Source organism: Micromys minutus, assembly GCF_963924665.1.
Source record: "Micromys minutus genome assembly, chromosome: 28".
NCBI lineage: Eukaryota > Metazoa > Chordata > Mammalia > Rodentia > Muridae > Micromys > Micromys minutus.
Window position 1 is genome coordinate 7,082,387 of NC_137963.1, and position 15,967 is coordinate 7,098,353.

Here is a 15,967-nt window from a genome sequence, read left to right on the forward strand (position 1 = left end):
GGGTCACCAGATCTCTCTGCTCAGAGCCTTTTCTCTTTGATACCCAGAATCCTGGTCTAGGTGGGCTCTAATGTGCCAATACTTAAGATGCCCTCAAGGTATCGTTTCTTGTTGCCTTGTTGGTTTCTTTTATAAAGGCCCTAATTTTTTTTCACAAGCATGCCCTTCTTGGCAAACTTCATCCCCTTTTAGCCAAACTGCTAGTTTTAAAAATATATATATTTGGGAGGCTGGACAGATGGCTCAATGGTTAAGTATACAGCTGTTGTTCCAGAGGTCCTAAGTTCAATTCCCAGAACCCACATGGTGGTTCAAGGTCACCTATAAAGGGATCCAATACTGTTTTCTGACAGGCAGGTATACATGCAGCACAGTACTTACTGAGAAAATAAATATATAAAATAAACAAACACCAGATAAAAACAAATCTAAAATATGTTTAAAAATATCTCAGCCTTAGGGCTTTATGGTTATTCTTTTATTTAATAGTCTCTATTCTCTCTTTCCCCAAAAGTATTATTACTTCACGACGAATTGTTCCTCAAGAGAAAGTTAATCCACGTGATAAATGCTAAAAGTATCTGCACGTTGCTCCTCATTACAAATTTTCAGGTATGAATTACATGTTATAGGTCTTATTTTCATTTTATATTTTATAATTTAAATATGCTATCTCCATAATTTAAAAATATTATTTAACTTAAACACAATTTTTAAAAGATGAAGGCTATATAAGTTATCAGTACTTAAAAGAAAATATGAAGGAAAATTAAAAGGGTGAGTAATTTTCAACCAATTACGCTGGAGTACACCCGAGCCAGAGAGTATGGGTTCAGTGTTTGAATTTAAAACTTCAATTAAGATGTTGATCAGTAGCAAACTTCCAAAATAAGTGCTTTCATTTGCAAGTAATATAAATCATGAATTCAATAGCAAGTATATATTGTAATGCCTTCAACTCAAAGTCCCAAGAGCAAGCTTTCCATGTTTACTTTCCAAAATAGTATCTAATAAAACACCCAGAGCTGTGCTGGGAAAACACCGTGGTGCTCAACTTGTGTGCCCAATCTCTTTACGACCCAAGGCAACTAGATGTTTTCATCATAGGAAAAACTATGTGGTAAACTCCACCCACAACTCCTTTGTTTCTTACTTATAACAGTATTGGTAAGTGGCCAGCAATGGAAGTCACCAGACAGTTTCCTGTATTGGGGCCACTGACATGAAGGAATATAACTCAGGATTTATCATTTCTTTTGACTCTTTTTATTTTCCACTGTCAACTTTATGCAAACAGAATCGATGTATTATCTGATTATTCATTGTTTCAGTAGAAGCCTCAACTACACAAGAGTCAGAACTTAAAGAAACCCATAAAAAATCCACCCACTCTCCCTGACCCGTCTCTCCATTCTCTGTCTCTCTTTCCATCTCTGCCTTTCAGTCTTTCTGTCTCACCTCACACACTTTCACACTTTCTCTGACTTACACACACACACACACACACACACACACACACACACACACACCATTCTCTCTCTCTCTCTCTCCATCTCTGCCTTTCAGTCTTTCTGTCTCTCCTCACACACTCTCTCTGTCTCTCTGTCTCTGTCTCTCTCTCTCTCTCACACACACACAACCCTTGAAATTTTACCCAGAGAATTACAATGAAAAGCATGAGAGGTGCCAGAAAATCCACCTTAGAACTTTCTCCGCTTTTATTAACTAAACATGGTTCTGTGCACTCCGAAATCGAGTGCACAGCTCTTTACACAGAGTGCCATATATCAGCATCACTTCGACGAAGCCAACCAAATGCTTGGCGTCACGGACCAGCAGTCTCACCAGAGTCCTTCCTGCCTCCTTCTAATTGCCAAACTCCTGTTTGCTTTTACTCTGCTTAGTAAACGATAGCAATTGACTAGTTGATCTTTTTTTCTTTTTTACAATTTTACTATTACAATTAGTTTTAATTTAAAAAAAAAAAAACTCTCTGCTTCCCCAGTCCAAATATATGGACAAAATAAAAATAAAAATGAAATTATAAGACTATCATGTCCAAAACTTTGAAAACTAGAGCGCACAATGTCAACCCAATGATCTTTATGCTCACGTCTTTTAGTTCAGTTGTCTGTTCTGATAACTTACTATAGATTTTTTTTTACTGTCATTTTTTTCAAAGTCATATACAGGTAATAAATTATGGATCAGTTAGCCAAAAAATATCTTTAAAAAAATCAGGTGCCAAAACATTAAAAAATTCCATGTGCGTTAGTTTTACAGTAGGTATACTTAAATAATTCCAGAAAGCTTCTTTTTTTTTGCTAAAAATTTACCAAAATAGTTAGAACGCATAAAAATATTTTTTTTAAAAAAAAAACTAAAAGAAAAACTTAGCATCAACTTATTTGTATAGACATCAGTAAGAGAACATTGTTTTCATGAAAGGTTATATTAAAAAGATTTCCCTTGTGTTTTTACTAAAATTCTGATTTTGATTATAGTTCACCATAAAGAAACAGGAAAAACTAATCCAATATATTAAATTTTTATGGTATGATAAGGAGTTTTTTTTTTTTTTTTTTTTTTTTTTTAACTTCATGGCTGCCTTACTGAAGGATAACTCAAATAACTGTATATGATTTAAACTGGCTTAAATTCAGTGAAGTATTTCAAGGTTTGAGCAGTTATGGGAGTTAAGGAGTCAAGAGTTAAGATACGTCAAGGCCATTCAAAACCTAGCATCTACTGAAAATGATACTGCTAGTATTGAAGATAGCCCTTCGTCTTGCCGGATGTGAATTTTATGAACAACCCAGCATGTAGAGGAAGATGTCGACCTTCCCAGCCACCCACTCCTTCAGGGGACAATAGTACTCAGCGTGAAACTGCTCAAACTCTGGTGTCTGACGGATTTCGCATAAGAAGGAGAGATCAATACCTGACTCCAAAAGGAGGAGAAGCAGGGGAAACACAAACAGAAGCAGTCCCAGGCCCACCACAAGGAGCCTGGAGAAACTCTTGACCAGAGGGTTGACCCAGATACGGCCGGTCAGGATGGAATAGCTCCACGACAGAGCTTGGCGAGCTTCCTTCAGCTCCTCCTCTTCAGCCATCAAAAAGGCGTTTTCGTCTGCTTCTAGTTCCTCGAAGGAATCCGTGTCTTCTTTTTCTAACTCGAGCCTGGATGGACAGTCGAAGAGCATGTTGATTTCATCGTCATCCACCGGCGTAGGGAGCAGGCTGGCACTGGGGTTGTATGCTAGCTCCGAGATGGTCAAGGGATCTTCTTTTACTCTCTCTTCTTCTTCATCTGGAAGATCTGCACCCTGAGCTCCCTTCACTGGCGAGCTGGCAATTAGGGGCTCAGACACATCCATTTTAGGCAGTGGGGCACCTGGAAAGAGATATTATCTTATAAAGCCTAAATTTCAGATGTTTTTCTTTCACAAAAGTTTGTAATGAGAGGAAAGTTCAAGGAATGTGTGTAACTGCGCAGTAGCATTCTGTTATGAGCAAAAATAATCATGTTAGTAACAGATGCTACAACGTACGTTCTCAGCTCCATACAACGAACCCAATATATAAGCAACACTTTAACGTTTTGAAGTATACACAACGTTTACGCATATTATTCTGGTCTGCAAACCTCTAACTGGTGTAAAGTCTTTAGCTTGTGAAAATGATCCAGGAGTTTGTGAAAAATTACTGATAAGGTCTTTCAGTAGTGTTTTAACGCCACAACACGATTGAGTATAATGTAAATTATGCCTAACAGGGACAACTGAGTAATCATTCTGAAGTATTTCTCCCTACTCTTCTTTTCAGGCACAGTTTTGGGATTTATGTTATTAGTATACTGGATAATTTTCTAATTCATAAGTCCAAAGTATGAAACATTTTAGTATTCAGAAAATTTAAAGTAAAGCAAAATTAAAGATTTCAGTCCATAAATGTTGCGTTTTCAGATCTTGAGGTTGTAATACTCAAACATTAAAGTGTATTCAAATGTTCCAAAATCAGGTGAAAAAAATATGAAATCTGAGATATTTTTGTTTCAAAGCTTTTGGAGTACATAATCCTCACCTGTAAATGTAACCATTTGCATTTTCTCTTTTTAACATTTTAATACACATTTCTTACCATCAGATAGAGTATTTCATTGAAATTAATTTATAAATTGGGACAAAATTTCCAAGAAACTTTAGTTATCTATTGGTAAAAATTTTGGAAGAATGAAGAGAGTTTTTAAAGATTGCTTTTACATCTACAGCTTTTTACTGCCATTCATATCAGTTCATTTCTACAGCTATATGTTCAGAAAGCAGAGTGGTTAAAGTGCTTGGGATTCTAAAAATGTTTATTGAGAAATATGTCTTTCTTAATATTTTTTAATCGTATGTGTTATCTAGCTACTTTTTTAAACTTTATTTTAAAAAACAAAGATATATGTACAGATTTTTAAGCATTTTTGCATAAAAGTATACAAACATTTTTTATAAGGTTGTAATTAAGTATTTGTGGGTACCTATACATACACATATGTATATATGTAACAATAATATAGGAAAAGAGGTTATGAATTTGAGGAGATAGGAGAGAAACTGGGAGGGGCTGTTATCTAGGCTAGAAACTGTCTCTGTTAAATACGAGCCTTGGGTAAATGATGGGAAATTATAAAAACATCAAGGAAGTGTTCTTTACAATCGAGCATAGATAATGCAACATGACATTTGCAACAAGGTAAATTAATATGTCACATGTAAAATAGAATATCATTCATAATTCTCCCGCTTTTTATCATTCAAAAAAAATCACCCAATATTTTCTGGAAGCGCCATCCTAAGAGCAGAGGATAGTTTAAATGGAAAACATCATGTAAGTAACCCATGAATTGTGGGTGTCTGCGTTAATCCTCATTTGCTGCAAATATGAATTTCTCTGATGAGGACTGAGTTTCATTCATCTGTAGGCATAATGATATATCAGTAGCGACTAGTTTACTACTACTCTGTCCACTTAACAGACTGATAGTAGGTTCTCGTCAAAGGCCTACTTTTTTATTCATTAATTTATTTATTCTCTTTACATCTTGATTACAGTTTACCCCACCCCCTCTCTTCCCAGTACCAAACTTGCAAGCCCTACTCCTATCAACTACTCTCCTTCTCCTCAGAGAACCAGATGCCTCCTTGGGTACCACTCTGTCCTGGGACTGCAAACCCCAATAGGGCTAGGCACATCTTCTCCAATTGAGGCCTGATAAAGCAGTTCAGCTAGGAGAAGGAGATCTAGAATTGCTAAGATAAAAACTTCAGGTGACAGCAGATGCTGGCGAGAATGTGGAGAAAGAGGAACACCCCTCCACTGTTGGTGGGGTTGTATGCTGTTACAACCACTCTGGAAATCAGTCTGGCAGTTCCTCAGAAAATTGGACATAGTACTACCTGAGGACCCAGTTATTCCACTTCTGGGCATATACCCCAGAGATGCTCCAACATATAACAAGGACACATGCTCCACCATGTTTATAGCAGCCTTATTTATAGTAGCCAGAAGCTAGAAAGAGCCCAGATGTTCTTAAGTAGATGAATGGATACAGAAATTGTGGTACACAATGGAGTACTACTCAGCTATTAGAAACAATGACTTCATGAAATCCGTAGCCAAATGGGTGGAACTAAGGACTATCAGCCTGAGTAAGGTAACCCAGTCACAAAAGAACACACGTGGTATGCACTCATTGATAAGCGGATACTAGCTCCAGAAAGCTCTGAATACCCAATACCCAAGAAACAATTCACAATTCACAGACATTATAAAGCCCCAAAAGAAGGAAGGCCAAAATGAAGATGCCTCAGTCCTTATTAGAAAAGAGAACAAAACTCTCATGGGAGGAAATGCACCATCAAATAGAGGAACAGGGATTAAAGAAAAGATCACTCAGAAGCTGCCTCACCTGGGGATCCAACACATATGCAGTCAGCACTATACCTAATCCCAAAAAGTGCTTACTGGCAGGAACCAGACAGAGATGCGCCCTCAGGGATTATGCTAGAGTCTTATAGATACATCTGAGCATGCTTGCAGCTAACCATTAGTCTGAACTGGGGATCCCAATGAGGTTCCTAAAGAAAGGACCTAAGGAGCTGAAAGGGGTTGCAACCTCATGGGAAGAACAACATTATCAACCAACCAAACCCTCCAAATTTCCCATGGAGTAAAGCACCAACCTTTGTACACACTTTGAGAGACCTATTGATCCAGTTGCATAGGTAGCTGAAGATAGCAGTGTCTGACATCAATTGAGAAGAGGCTTTTGTTCCAGGGAGGGCATGTTTTCCCAATGTAGGGGAATGCCAAGGCAATGGGGTGGAGAGGGTGATCAGAAGGGAGTGCACCTTTGTGAAGGCAACTGGAGGGGGAGGGGGAATGGGAGCGGGACTGGGTAAAAGGATAACATCTCAAATGTAAATAGAGAGTATCAAAAAAAAAAAAAAAAAAAAAATCCAGAAGAAATAAAGGTGTTCAGGAGTTAGTTGTCTGAGGGTTTCTGTAGTAAGAGCTGTAACACATCCACTTGAAGAATATATCTGTTCTTCCAAAATCACTGCCAGAAACTCTCCCATACCCTTGCTGCTAGTCAGTCTCCTGCTGGCTCAGCCTGGCCCACTGTCCTGGAGCAACTGAAGGCAGAGCTTCACCAGCAGTGAAGGCAGCCAAAGCAGTTCTCCATCCCTGCCTGAGTTCTCCCCCTTTGCCTGAACCAGCACATGTAGCTGGACCAGAGATCTTCATGGAAAACCTCTAGTTTGAAGACCCACACACTATTGTGTCCCTATCATGAGGTTTGCATTTACCTAGAGAACCACAGATTCAAGCAACTAAATAGTCTTAGTGTAAGGAGCTATGCACCATTATTGCCTCTTCAGTCTTTGATAGAACTATACAAAATCTCTCAGAGAAGTAACCAGCCCCTCTGTTGAAAAGAGCCCTAAGTTGTTATCTTAGGAAAATCTGCCCTTTGACACTGTCTGATATGTAGAATTTCTGTGAGAAACCATAGCTCACATAAAAAATCTTAAGGAGAAGCTTGTTTGAATTTAGGGTTTCAATACCTTAACTTACATACATTAAGTAAGGTGTGGATTTGCATCACTTGGTGTCTTAAGCAAGCAGTATGGAGAGATGTTTTTCCCTTGCGGTAAGTCTTTATAAAGTGAGAACATATGTAGCAGATGAGTGAAAAAGGAGCCAGAAGTAAGAAAGAAAGGAGGATGAGGATGAAGAGGAGGAGACATGGCATCAGCAATTTTAGACTTGGTGATGTACAAACATTTACTATCATTCAATAACACAAGAGCTTTTGAGTTAAAGTAGAAACTGAATGCTTAGCTTTCATCAAAATTATCATGCAGACTGGGAATGTAGCTCAGTCGGTAAAGGGCTTGCCTATCACGTGTCATGCCCTTGGTTAGATCCAATCACTGATTAAAACACTATCATAGAACACGTCAGTCATTCCAGTGTTCAGGAGCTGGAGGTAGAAAGAAGAGATATTCAAAGCCATTTTTGGGTACATGCAGCATCTGAAAGCAACCTGGCATACAGGAGATCTTGCCTTAAAGCTAAACTGAGCCACACTGATCAAATTGATTAAAAAGCTCTCAAAATACATGGAGAAACAACAGGTGTGAGAATTAAGAGACGGACAAAGGAGAATCCATGTAGATTTACTTGGGGAGAATAGTTTATAACCATCAATTTAATTATAAGTAATACAACAATTTTTTTTCTATCAGAAAGTTCTGCGATGATGAAAAATTTTGTAGTTTCAGATGGATATAATGATCACCAGTCACTGCTGGTTACTGAGTACTAAAATCTAGCCATCATGACTAAGAGATTTGGTTTTAATTTTAATGAATTATAAGTGAGTTTCAAATAGCCACTAAAAGCAATTGCTTTTTGTACGTGTATTGTACCATTACTTTTTTAAATGAATAATTTTAGAAATATTTTGGATTTTTAAAAAAAAAATGTCCGCATTCCCCAGCAAGGTAGCTTCCAGAATGAAGTGGTGGACTTACCCTCACCTATGGGAACTTCTTCTTCCTGTTCAGTGGCGGAAGGAAGCAGGGGCTGCAGAGGCTCCAAGTTGATGATGAGCTGTTTGTTCAAGGAGTGAAAGCTGCGACTCTGAGTAATGTTGACTCTAAAACAAACAGAAGCCAAATAGATGTAGTGTCTGCTACAAAGACCGGCCCCTCCTTCTCAGTGGACATCTAAAATGAGAACCACCTTTGAACAGATGAAGAGGTTGATGGCAATATTAAAAAAATGTCCTGACATTTAGATACTTAGCTCTCCTTGTCATTACATTTCTGACAAGAGTCTATAAGGTATTTAACTCTGTAAAATAAATTTCCCCAGATGTCACGAGACGACGATATGCTGGGTGACAACATACAATTTTTAAGCACATACAGGCAACACAGCATGAAGTCTACTAGCATGGAATTGGACAGGTAGAAAGGAAAAGGCCAGCAGCTCAGAGTCATTGAACCACCACAAATCCTGATTAGACAAGACACAGATGATCTGCAGCTGTGAGGTATTTTAATGCTGTTAGATGTCTGGTGTTTAAGATTTTCATTCCTGCCCTCCTCATCAGACATCCATGAAACCCAGTTCTGGTTCTCTGTTGGAAAGGCACGTTTACAACAGGAGCTATGACAAGTACCAGGTGATGAGGAATCTGTTGGCGTTTTATTAAAACTACTAATCGGCCACTGGAAGTCGATTTTCATTGGTGTCAAATGTCTCTTCCTTGAAGCCTTCCCTGTTTGTTCCTTTTATTTCCTCCTTTTTCCATATTTCTTTCTTTGTCTTTCACAATTCATCATGTTCATTACTTTCTTCAGTCTACAAATATTATTGTACTAACAGCCTCACTGAGATGGGATTACTGGCCATTCTTATGTGCCCAACAGTGTCACACTCTACCGTCTTACAGGCTTTTCAGTTATAGTCTGAAGGAAACTGGGTATTTTAGCTTTACATAACCTGGGATTTCAGGATGCCAAACATTTTCTCAGGCTGGACATTTCTGTTAAGACCTTCATGGGAATACAAAGAGTAGGATGTCTATTAGTATTTCGAATTGGAAACTCACAGCTGACATTGGCTCTGTTGGAAAATCATTGGGACATGACTCACCATATAGTCTTTTCTCTCTTTATCATTCTAGAAATGAATATTGGGACTGATGATTACGTATTATATGATATGTTTGTTTTGATGATAGGTAGCTCTGTCATTAAGAAAATCATTGTCCAGAAGTAACATTTTTGACATTAAAAAAAAAGAAACCGAGACAAATATTACTAAATGCATTCTGTGCGTATTTTCCTCCCAACAGTCTCCATTTGGAGATGTTGAACATTTTAATATTTTATGACTGAATTACCCAACAACTGCTCAGTTCTGGGTCAGACTGAGATTTCCAGGGTTGCCTTCTCAAGTATAAGTTCATTATAGTACTGAATAAAAGGGGGTGTAACTTGACCCTTATATACAGATTTATGCTGTTGAAGTGTAGTAGAGGTCTATGGCCGATGGACTTGCCCAGTGATAGGTAGATGACTCTTGAGAGCACTATAAACCTCAGATTTTAAATAACACGACAGAGAAGGTCACTGTTTCCTCAGTATGTACAAGACTCAGATAAACCCAAAGAAACTTTCTGCAAAACTCTAGGGCTCCAAGCCCTAGGATAACTTGATAACTCAAGAGAAAGAGCAAAGAAAGTTAAAGGGATAAATGAATATCTCCCAACTATTTTTAAATCCCTATGGTCTAAAATGAAATTTTTCGCTTTAAATTACATTTACTGAAAACATTTTCAGAGAAAAGAGAAAAATATGATGTTGACTGCAGCGGTACTTGAGAAGCAGGGTATCTGGATATGATTCGGGCATGAGAAATCTCATATATAGCCTAGAGTTCTTATCGATGTACTCCGTAGATGAGTGGGTTGACTCAGAAGGTAAGGATACTTATCGCTCGCTATACCTGATGGCCTGATTTTTTTTAATCCCATGCCTCCATAGAGAAAGGAAAGAACCACTTAAGTTGTGTTCTAATATTGCAATATGCCCCATAATGAGTGAACGTGTACACTTGCCTCCCAAACCCTCTAAATACATGAAGAACCCATAGAGCTCAGGGCAGTCTGCTATTCCCCTTCTTCAGTGTCAGACAAAGAAAACATTTCTGCTTATGGAGAAGTTCTCATAAGATATCAAGTCTCATCAGTGTTTCAGGATTCCCATCCTTTAGAACTGTGAGGGATAAAATAGGGTTGTGTACAATCTACCCAGTCCGTCGTATTTTGTTATAGAGACTTAAATACACGATATCTTCCATATTCTTAGACTAAAAATTGTCCCCAGCTACCTATTTGGAAAAGTTGCAAAGAGGAATACTGACATGCTGTTCATTTGGAGCAAATTCTCATTGGCACGATGGCTAAAGATGAGTACCTAATAGAACAGACCCTGACTTGGCCGGTTCATTCTGCATACTGGCTGATACACACTGCTCATCATTGGTTTTCACAGCGCCTGTAAGTCAGGTAGAATAAATGTGTTTGTTCTGATGAGAGAAATTAAGATTCAGTCATATCATATAACTTGACTGAAAGGAGTAATGTTCTCTCCTCTATAAAAGCCATCGGCTATCTGACAAAACCTTAGAACCAGGCATAGATAGTCTTCCTTCTCATTGTTGGTCAGATGTGTGATCAATACCTCTGTGAAGGGCGGTTCAAGATACTAAAAACAAAACAAAAAACAGAGCAATGAATTGTCCTTGGTTGTCTCCTAAAACTTGAAGACAAGATCCCAGTGCAGGAGGCAAACACAAGATTTGAAGGGATTGAGTTGAAAATGACCTGGAAGCCTTTTCCCTGAGGACTAGCTGTCAAAGTATTAGAAAGGAAAAGGAAATGCCAAGGAGGAAAAAATTAATGAGCCTACTCAGTCCTAAAGCCTGGGAACAAGGAGAATAAGCTAGTGTGGGCAATTGTGGCATTTTTAATCTGTATACAACTGTCTAATTGTACTTAAGGATGGGGTAAGGAGGGAATTTATGTCTGGTACTGTAAACTTAGCTAACTACCCATGGCTTGTGATGTCCTGTATCCCAGAAAAGAACCTATTACCATTTTCCTAAATGGCATTTTATACCATTTCTAAATGATATAATTTTCACCAGTTTTTAAAGCAATTTTACCTACAGATAAGTACAGTTCTTATCCCTCATAAAAAAAAAAAAGATTTTTTTTTTCTTATAGCAGGTAGTGTCTACTCTAGAGATCCACAGTTGCTCAAAATGCAGAGAACAATTTACTCTGGTCTGCCCAGCGCCAATTAGTATATCTACAATACAGCCTCAGGCACAGAGATGATTGTAGAGACATCCATGGAAAGACTGTAAGAGTTAGAAGACCAGAATGCCTGCTGCAAGACAGTGTCTTCTAGTCATAAATGGGAAGCTGTGTCTATAAAATCTTAGCATTATGATTGCCTGGACATTCTCTGCATAAGCACAGTAACAGTTGAAATGCCAGTGTGTATAAGAGAAATTTCACAAGGCCCCACACCTATGTGACCAGACACTGGCAATCAGTGGCTGCTGAGGCACGGAGAAGCAATTTTCTCTAGAGAGTTTCCCTAGAATTAGTAGGTTATCTAATACTAAATAAACAGCCTTAAACACATGCATATATAAGTAACATTAAATGAACCAAGAAAAAAATGCCCTGATATATATATATATGTGTGTGTGTGTGTGTGTGTGTGTGTGTGTGTATCTATAACATATACAATCTATTTATATAGATTTATAAAAATATGCACTAATATGTGTATATATATGCAAATGACAGAGTGGGGGCACTAAAGGAGTTGAAGTGCAGAGAGGGGCAAAAAAGATTTAATATATTCAAGTGTGAAATGCTCAAAACTAAAATTAAGTAAGAAGAAAAGGGCAACCCCAGGAGCCAAACCCTTGTCTAGTACTTTTGTTTATGCCATACTTTCTACATTAGTGAATGCACAGCATTGCAGCGCCATTTGTCTTACTAGTAATATGTCAAGGTTGGGGCTCTGTAAGAAGGTCCTACTGTGCCAAACACGTTTTTGAGAACTGCCCAGGTTCAAACTGGTTTCACCTCTGTCCTTCCTCCTCATAACCCGAGGCATTTTAGTCAATTCTGTGAGGCTGTAACGAATGCAGAACGGTCAGAGACCATGTATATGTAAAATGAATTATTTAGATCACAGGGCTAGAATCCCGGGAGAACCCTGAAAACATTGTGTAGTCATTGTCTCAGCTCTTGGTGAAAGCCATACGTTGGCTTACTCCATAGTGGACAATGTGAAAAGACAAATTGGAGTGTTCGAAAAGTCAACTGGGAGACAGCATCATCCTAAAGAAAACCAACAGTTTGGTTCTCAGAGGACTCAGACTCAAGGGATAGTCTTCATCCACGAGAGTAGGGCCTCGAGGTCCAAACACATTGAACTTCATCTAACTCTTAATTTTCTCACCTCTTCCTAACTACTCTATCAGAACCAAGGTTCTGGTAGACACCCCAAACCTTGCCATGAAGTAACTGATTTGTATGCCACTCTGGAACATGTTCTACGTTTCTACACTTACAGATCTCACCCAGTAACTCCGTACAGATGCCTACCCAGTTTCACAAGCCATCCTTGTTCCACTGTATCTGAATAAAACTGTCTCTGTTGCAGGAGGAAGGTTCGTTGTGGCAAATTAAAGTAGATGCTAACATTAGAGCACATAACTTGTGTGGACTTTAGAGTACCAATTTTTTTTTCTTAGTATGATAAAAGCTTGTATTCAACAAAGGTGAAATCCCACAACCGGGTTCTAAACGGAGGACAGGTAAATAAATCCAGGGCATGAAAGTGACGGCAAGACAGAATGTGGACATTGATGTTAACCACTCTGTAATCAGAGGAAGTAGTGTTTGGCATACCGTCCAGATGAATCTCAGTAAGAGTGTGTCCTCCAGGTTCTAACTCCCCATTTTTACAGTGTTATCATTTGAACCAGAGACATTACCAGATTGTGCAAGTACTCTATTGACCTAACGCCCGGATCTAGCCGCCTTGTTCTAAATTATTGATAACAACGAAGTCATTGCTGTTACACGCGTATGCTGCTTCACATTTTAAATTACCTTTGAAAACCCCCAACAAAATCTAAAAGTAGGTCAAGACAATATAAGGATCTCATTCCGTAGACGGGTAAACCAATAAGCTAGGAAATTCAGTGACTTACGCAAGGCCGCAGAGCTGTTAGGCAATGTAGCAAAGATCAAAATCTATTAATTTGTGTATCAGAACATTCTTGTACCTTGCTGTTTCTGGGTGTTCTGTGTCCCCAGGTGGCGGATGCTATGCTCCAAGCTGCAGCTCTCCAATTGGTGTGGCCCTTGGCTAGGCTCAGAGATTCTTCCCCAGCAACCAACTCAGGAGAGCTTTCCCCAGAATCTCTCCATACCATCCAATAAGACCAGTGAACTAATGTCAGAATAAGCTTCTCTTTCTGAAGGAAAGAGTAATCCTAAAATATCCTCAGTCTCTTCATTTTTGTCTCTCTGTAATACATATATACATACAGTTTTTCTCAGAAGCAATACTCTATTAGTCTTTTAATTTTTTTTGAGAAGTAGAGTCTCAGACATATGATAAATTAATACCTTAGCATTGCTATTATAAACTAACATCTTTTTTTTTCCTGAAGAGTTCCCACAAGTCTCCATAAGGCAAGTAGATTAACCCTTTGATCAGGTACAGAGGCACCCTAAAGTATCTGAGGAAACAGGAGCCTAGCACGACATAAGATACACATGTGTGAGAAGGCTTATGGTTTACAAATAAGACTAAAAGATTACCCAAATGATACAAAACCTTCAATGGTTTATATAATGTTGCCCCTTTGAACTGATACCCCTTTCTTTTCTCCATCCTTCTTCTTCCCTTGGAACTCTATATCACTGATTAATAAATTTCCACTATTCTGCTATAACTCCATGCCTCTGATCTATTAATTTCCCAGATACAGAAGAACCTAAAACATGTCCCCAAATGTATTTATGGTACCCCAAATTCATCAGATGTTCAGTCATAGAGAAACACTTTGAGATACAAGCCTGACCATGTCTGATGAGCACGATATGGTTAGGACTGGTCTATGAGGGGACAGTGACAGGGTGATGGAGCAGACAGATCTAGCAGCAGCCATCCAATGGCAGGTATCTTGCTTAGTCATTCATCCTTCTAACCCAGTATCTATCTGCATACTATGTGATATAGGAGGGATCCAAGCTGCCTTAAGGCCACAGCCCTGATAAATGTGAGGGAGAGTTCTAGAAAAGTGAATAACTTGACTTCATTCTGCAGTCCTCTATACATAGACATATGAGAGGTATCAAAAGTTAGGGTAATATTTATTTATTTACTTATCCATGCATTTATTTATTTATCTTTTGTTGTTGAAGGATAAACCTAAAGTCTCATGTGTGGTAATCTAGCTTTTAAGTGCCTTTGTCTGTCATTGAAGCACCACCCCCCCACACGCCAAAAGAGATCACCCTACTTACCTGTGCACCTCAGGAGGATCCCTCTGGATTTTGGAGCTTGCCTCTACCACCTCTTTAGCAACTTTACCGCTATAAAATACACAAGTAAAATGTATGTAAGCAAGCACTCCAAATATCAGGGAACGGTATGTGCAGGATCCCAAGGGGGCCTTAAGAGTCTATCCTTTCCCCTTTCCATGTTCAAAGTGTATGTGGAGGATTAGGGTGCCTGTCAGGAGGACACCCTGGTGGAATGGGATGTGAACTAAGTGAGGATAATATCACAGTGACCACAAAAAAGAATTCAAATGTAAATGAATGCTCCATCCCAGCCCATCCCTGCAATGGATCCATTATTACCCACCTGTATCTAAATCTACTGCCTTTAAAAAATATCTTGCTGCTTGACACAGTCTTGATCTGACTGGACTTTGCATACCTTCAAGGAAGAGCATAGCAGAGGTGGTAGTGACGTTGAAAAACTCAAGCAGGACATGCAGTAAAACTTTGGTAATTACCCACTTTAACTTCTAGGAAGAAATTAATTTTCCATAATGACTAAGCTTCCACACACATGATCTGAAGAGTTTGTAAAAAAAATAGATATTTTATGTAAACTATAGTTTGTTGTGTTCACGGATCAACTCTATTTCCTTTTGTTGTTTTTGAGCACCATCATAACCCACACATTTGATTTTATACACCATTTCTAGGCCAGGCCTGCAAAAAAGTTTTGGGCATGTTGATGAATAGAAGTAATTGTTCCCTCATTTATATTTGAGAGATTCTACCTCGAACTTGTCAGAATGGCTAAGATCAAAAACTCAGATGAGAGCAGATGATGGTGAGAATGTGGAGAAAGAGGAATACTCCTCCATTGTTGGTGCGATTGTAAGCTAGTACAACCACTCTGAAAATCAGTCTGGAGGTTCCTCAGAAAATTGGACATAGTACTACCTGAGGACTCAGCTATACCAATCTTGGGCATATACCCAAAAGATGCTCTAACATATAACAAGGACACAATCTCTACTATGTTCATAGCAGCCTTATTTACAATAGACAGAATATAGAAAAAACCCAGATGTCATTCAACAGAGGAATGGACACAGAACTTATGGTATATTTATACAATAGAGTACAACTCAGCTATTAGAAACAATGACTTTATGAAATTCCTAGGCAGATGGATGGAACAAGAAACTATCATCCTGAGTGAGGTAACCCAGTCACAAAAGAACACACATGGTATGCACTCACTGATAAGCAGATACTAGCCCCAGAAAGCTCTGA

The 15,967-nt window shown here is 38.6% G+C and overlaps 1 protein-coding gene across 1 annotated transcript in view; it reads right to left on the reverse strand.

The window, feature by feature from the left end:
• Positions 1-2,804: 2,804 nt before the first annotated feature.
• FRMD3 (FERM domain containing 3) overlaps positions 2,805-15,967 on the reverse strand; it is a gene marked incomplete at both ends in the record, with an annotated part of 123,529 nt that continues 110,366 nt past the window's right edge. The window contains 4 exons of the mRNA XM_080940333.1: positions 2,805-3,397; positions 8,091-8,215; positions 14,696-14,764; positions 15,039-15,113. Of these exons, the coding sequence (XP_080796459.1) occupies positions 2,805-3,397; positions 8,091-8,215; positions 14,696-14,764; positions 15,039-15,113 (862 nt within the window). The remainder of the gene's footprint in view (positions 3,398-8,090; positions 8,216-14,695; positions 14,765-15,038; positions 15,114-15,967) is intronic.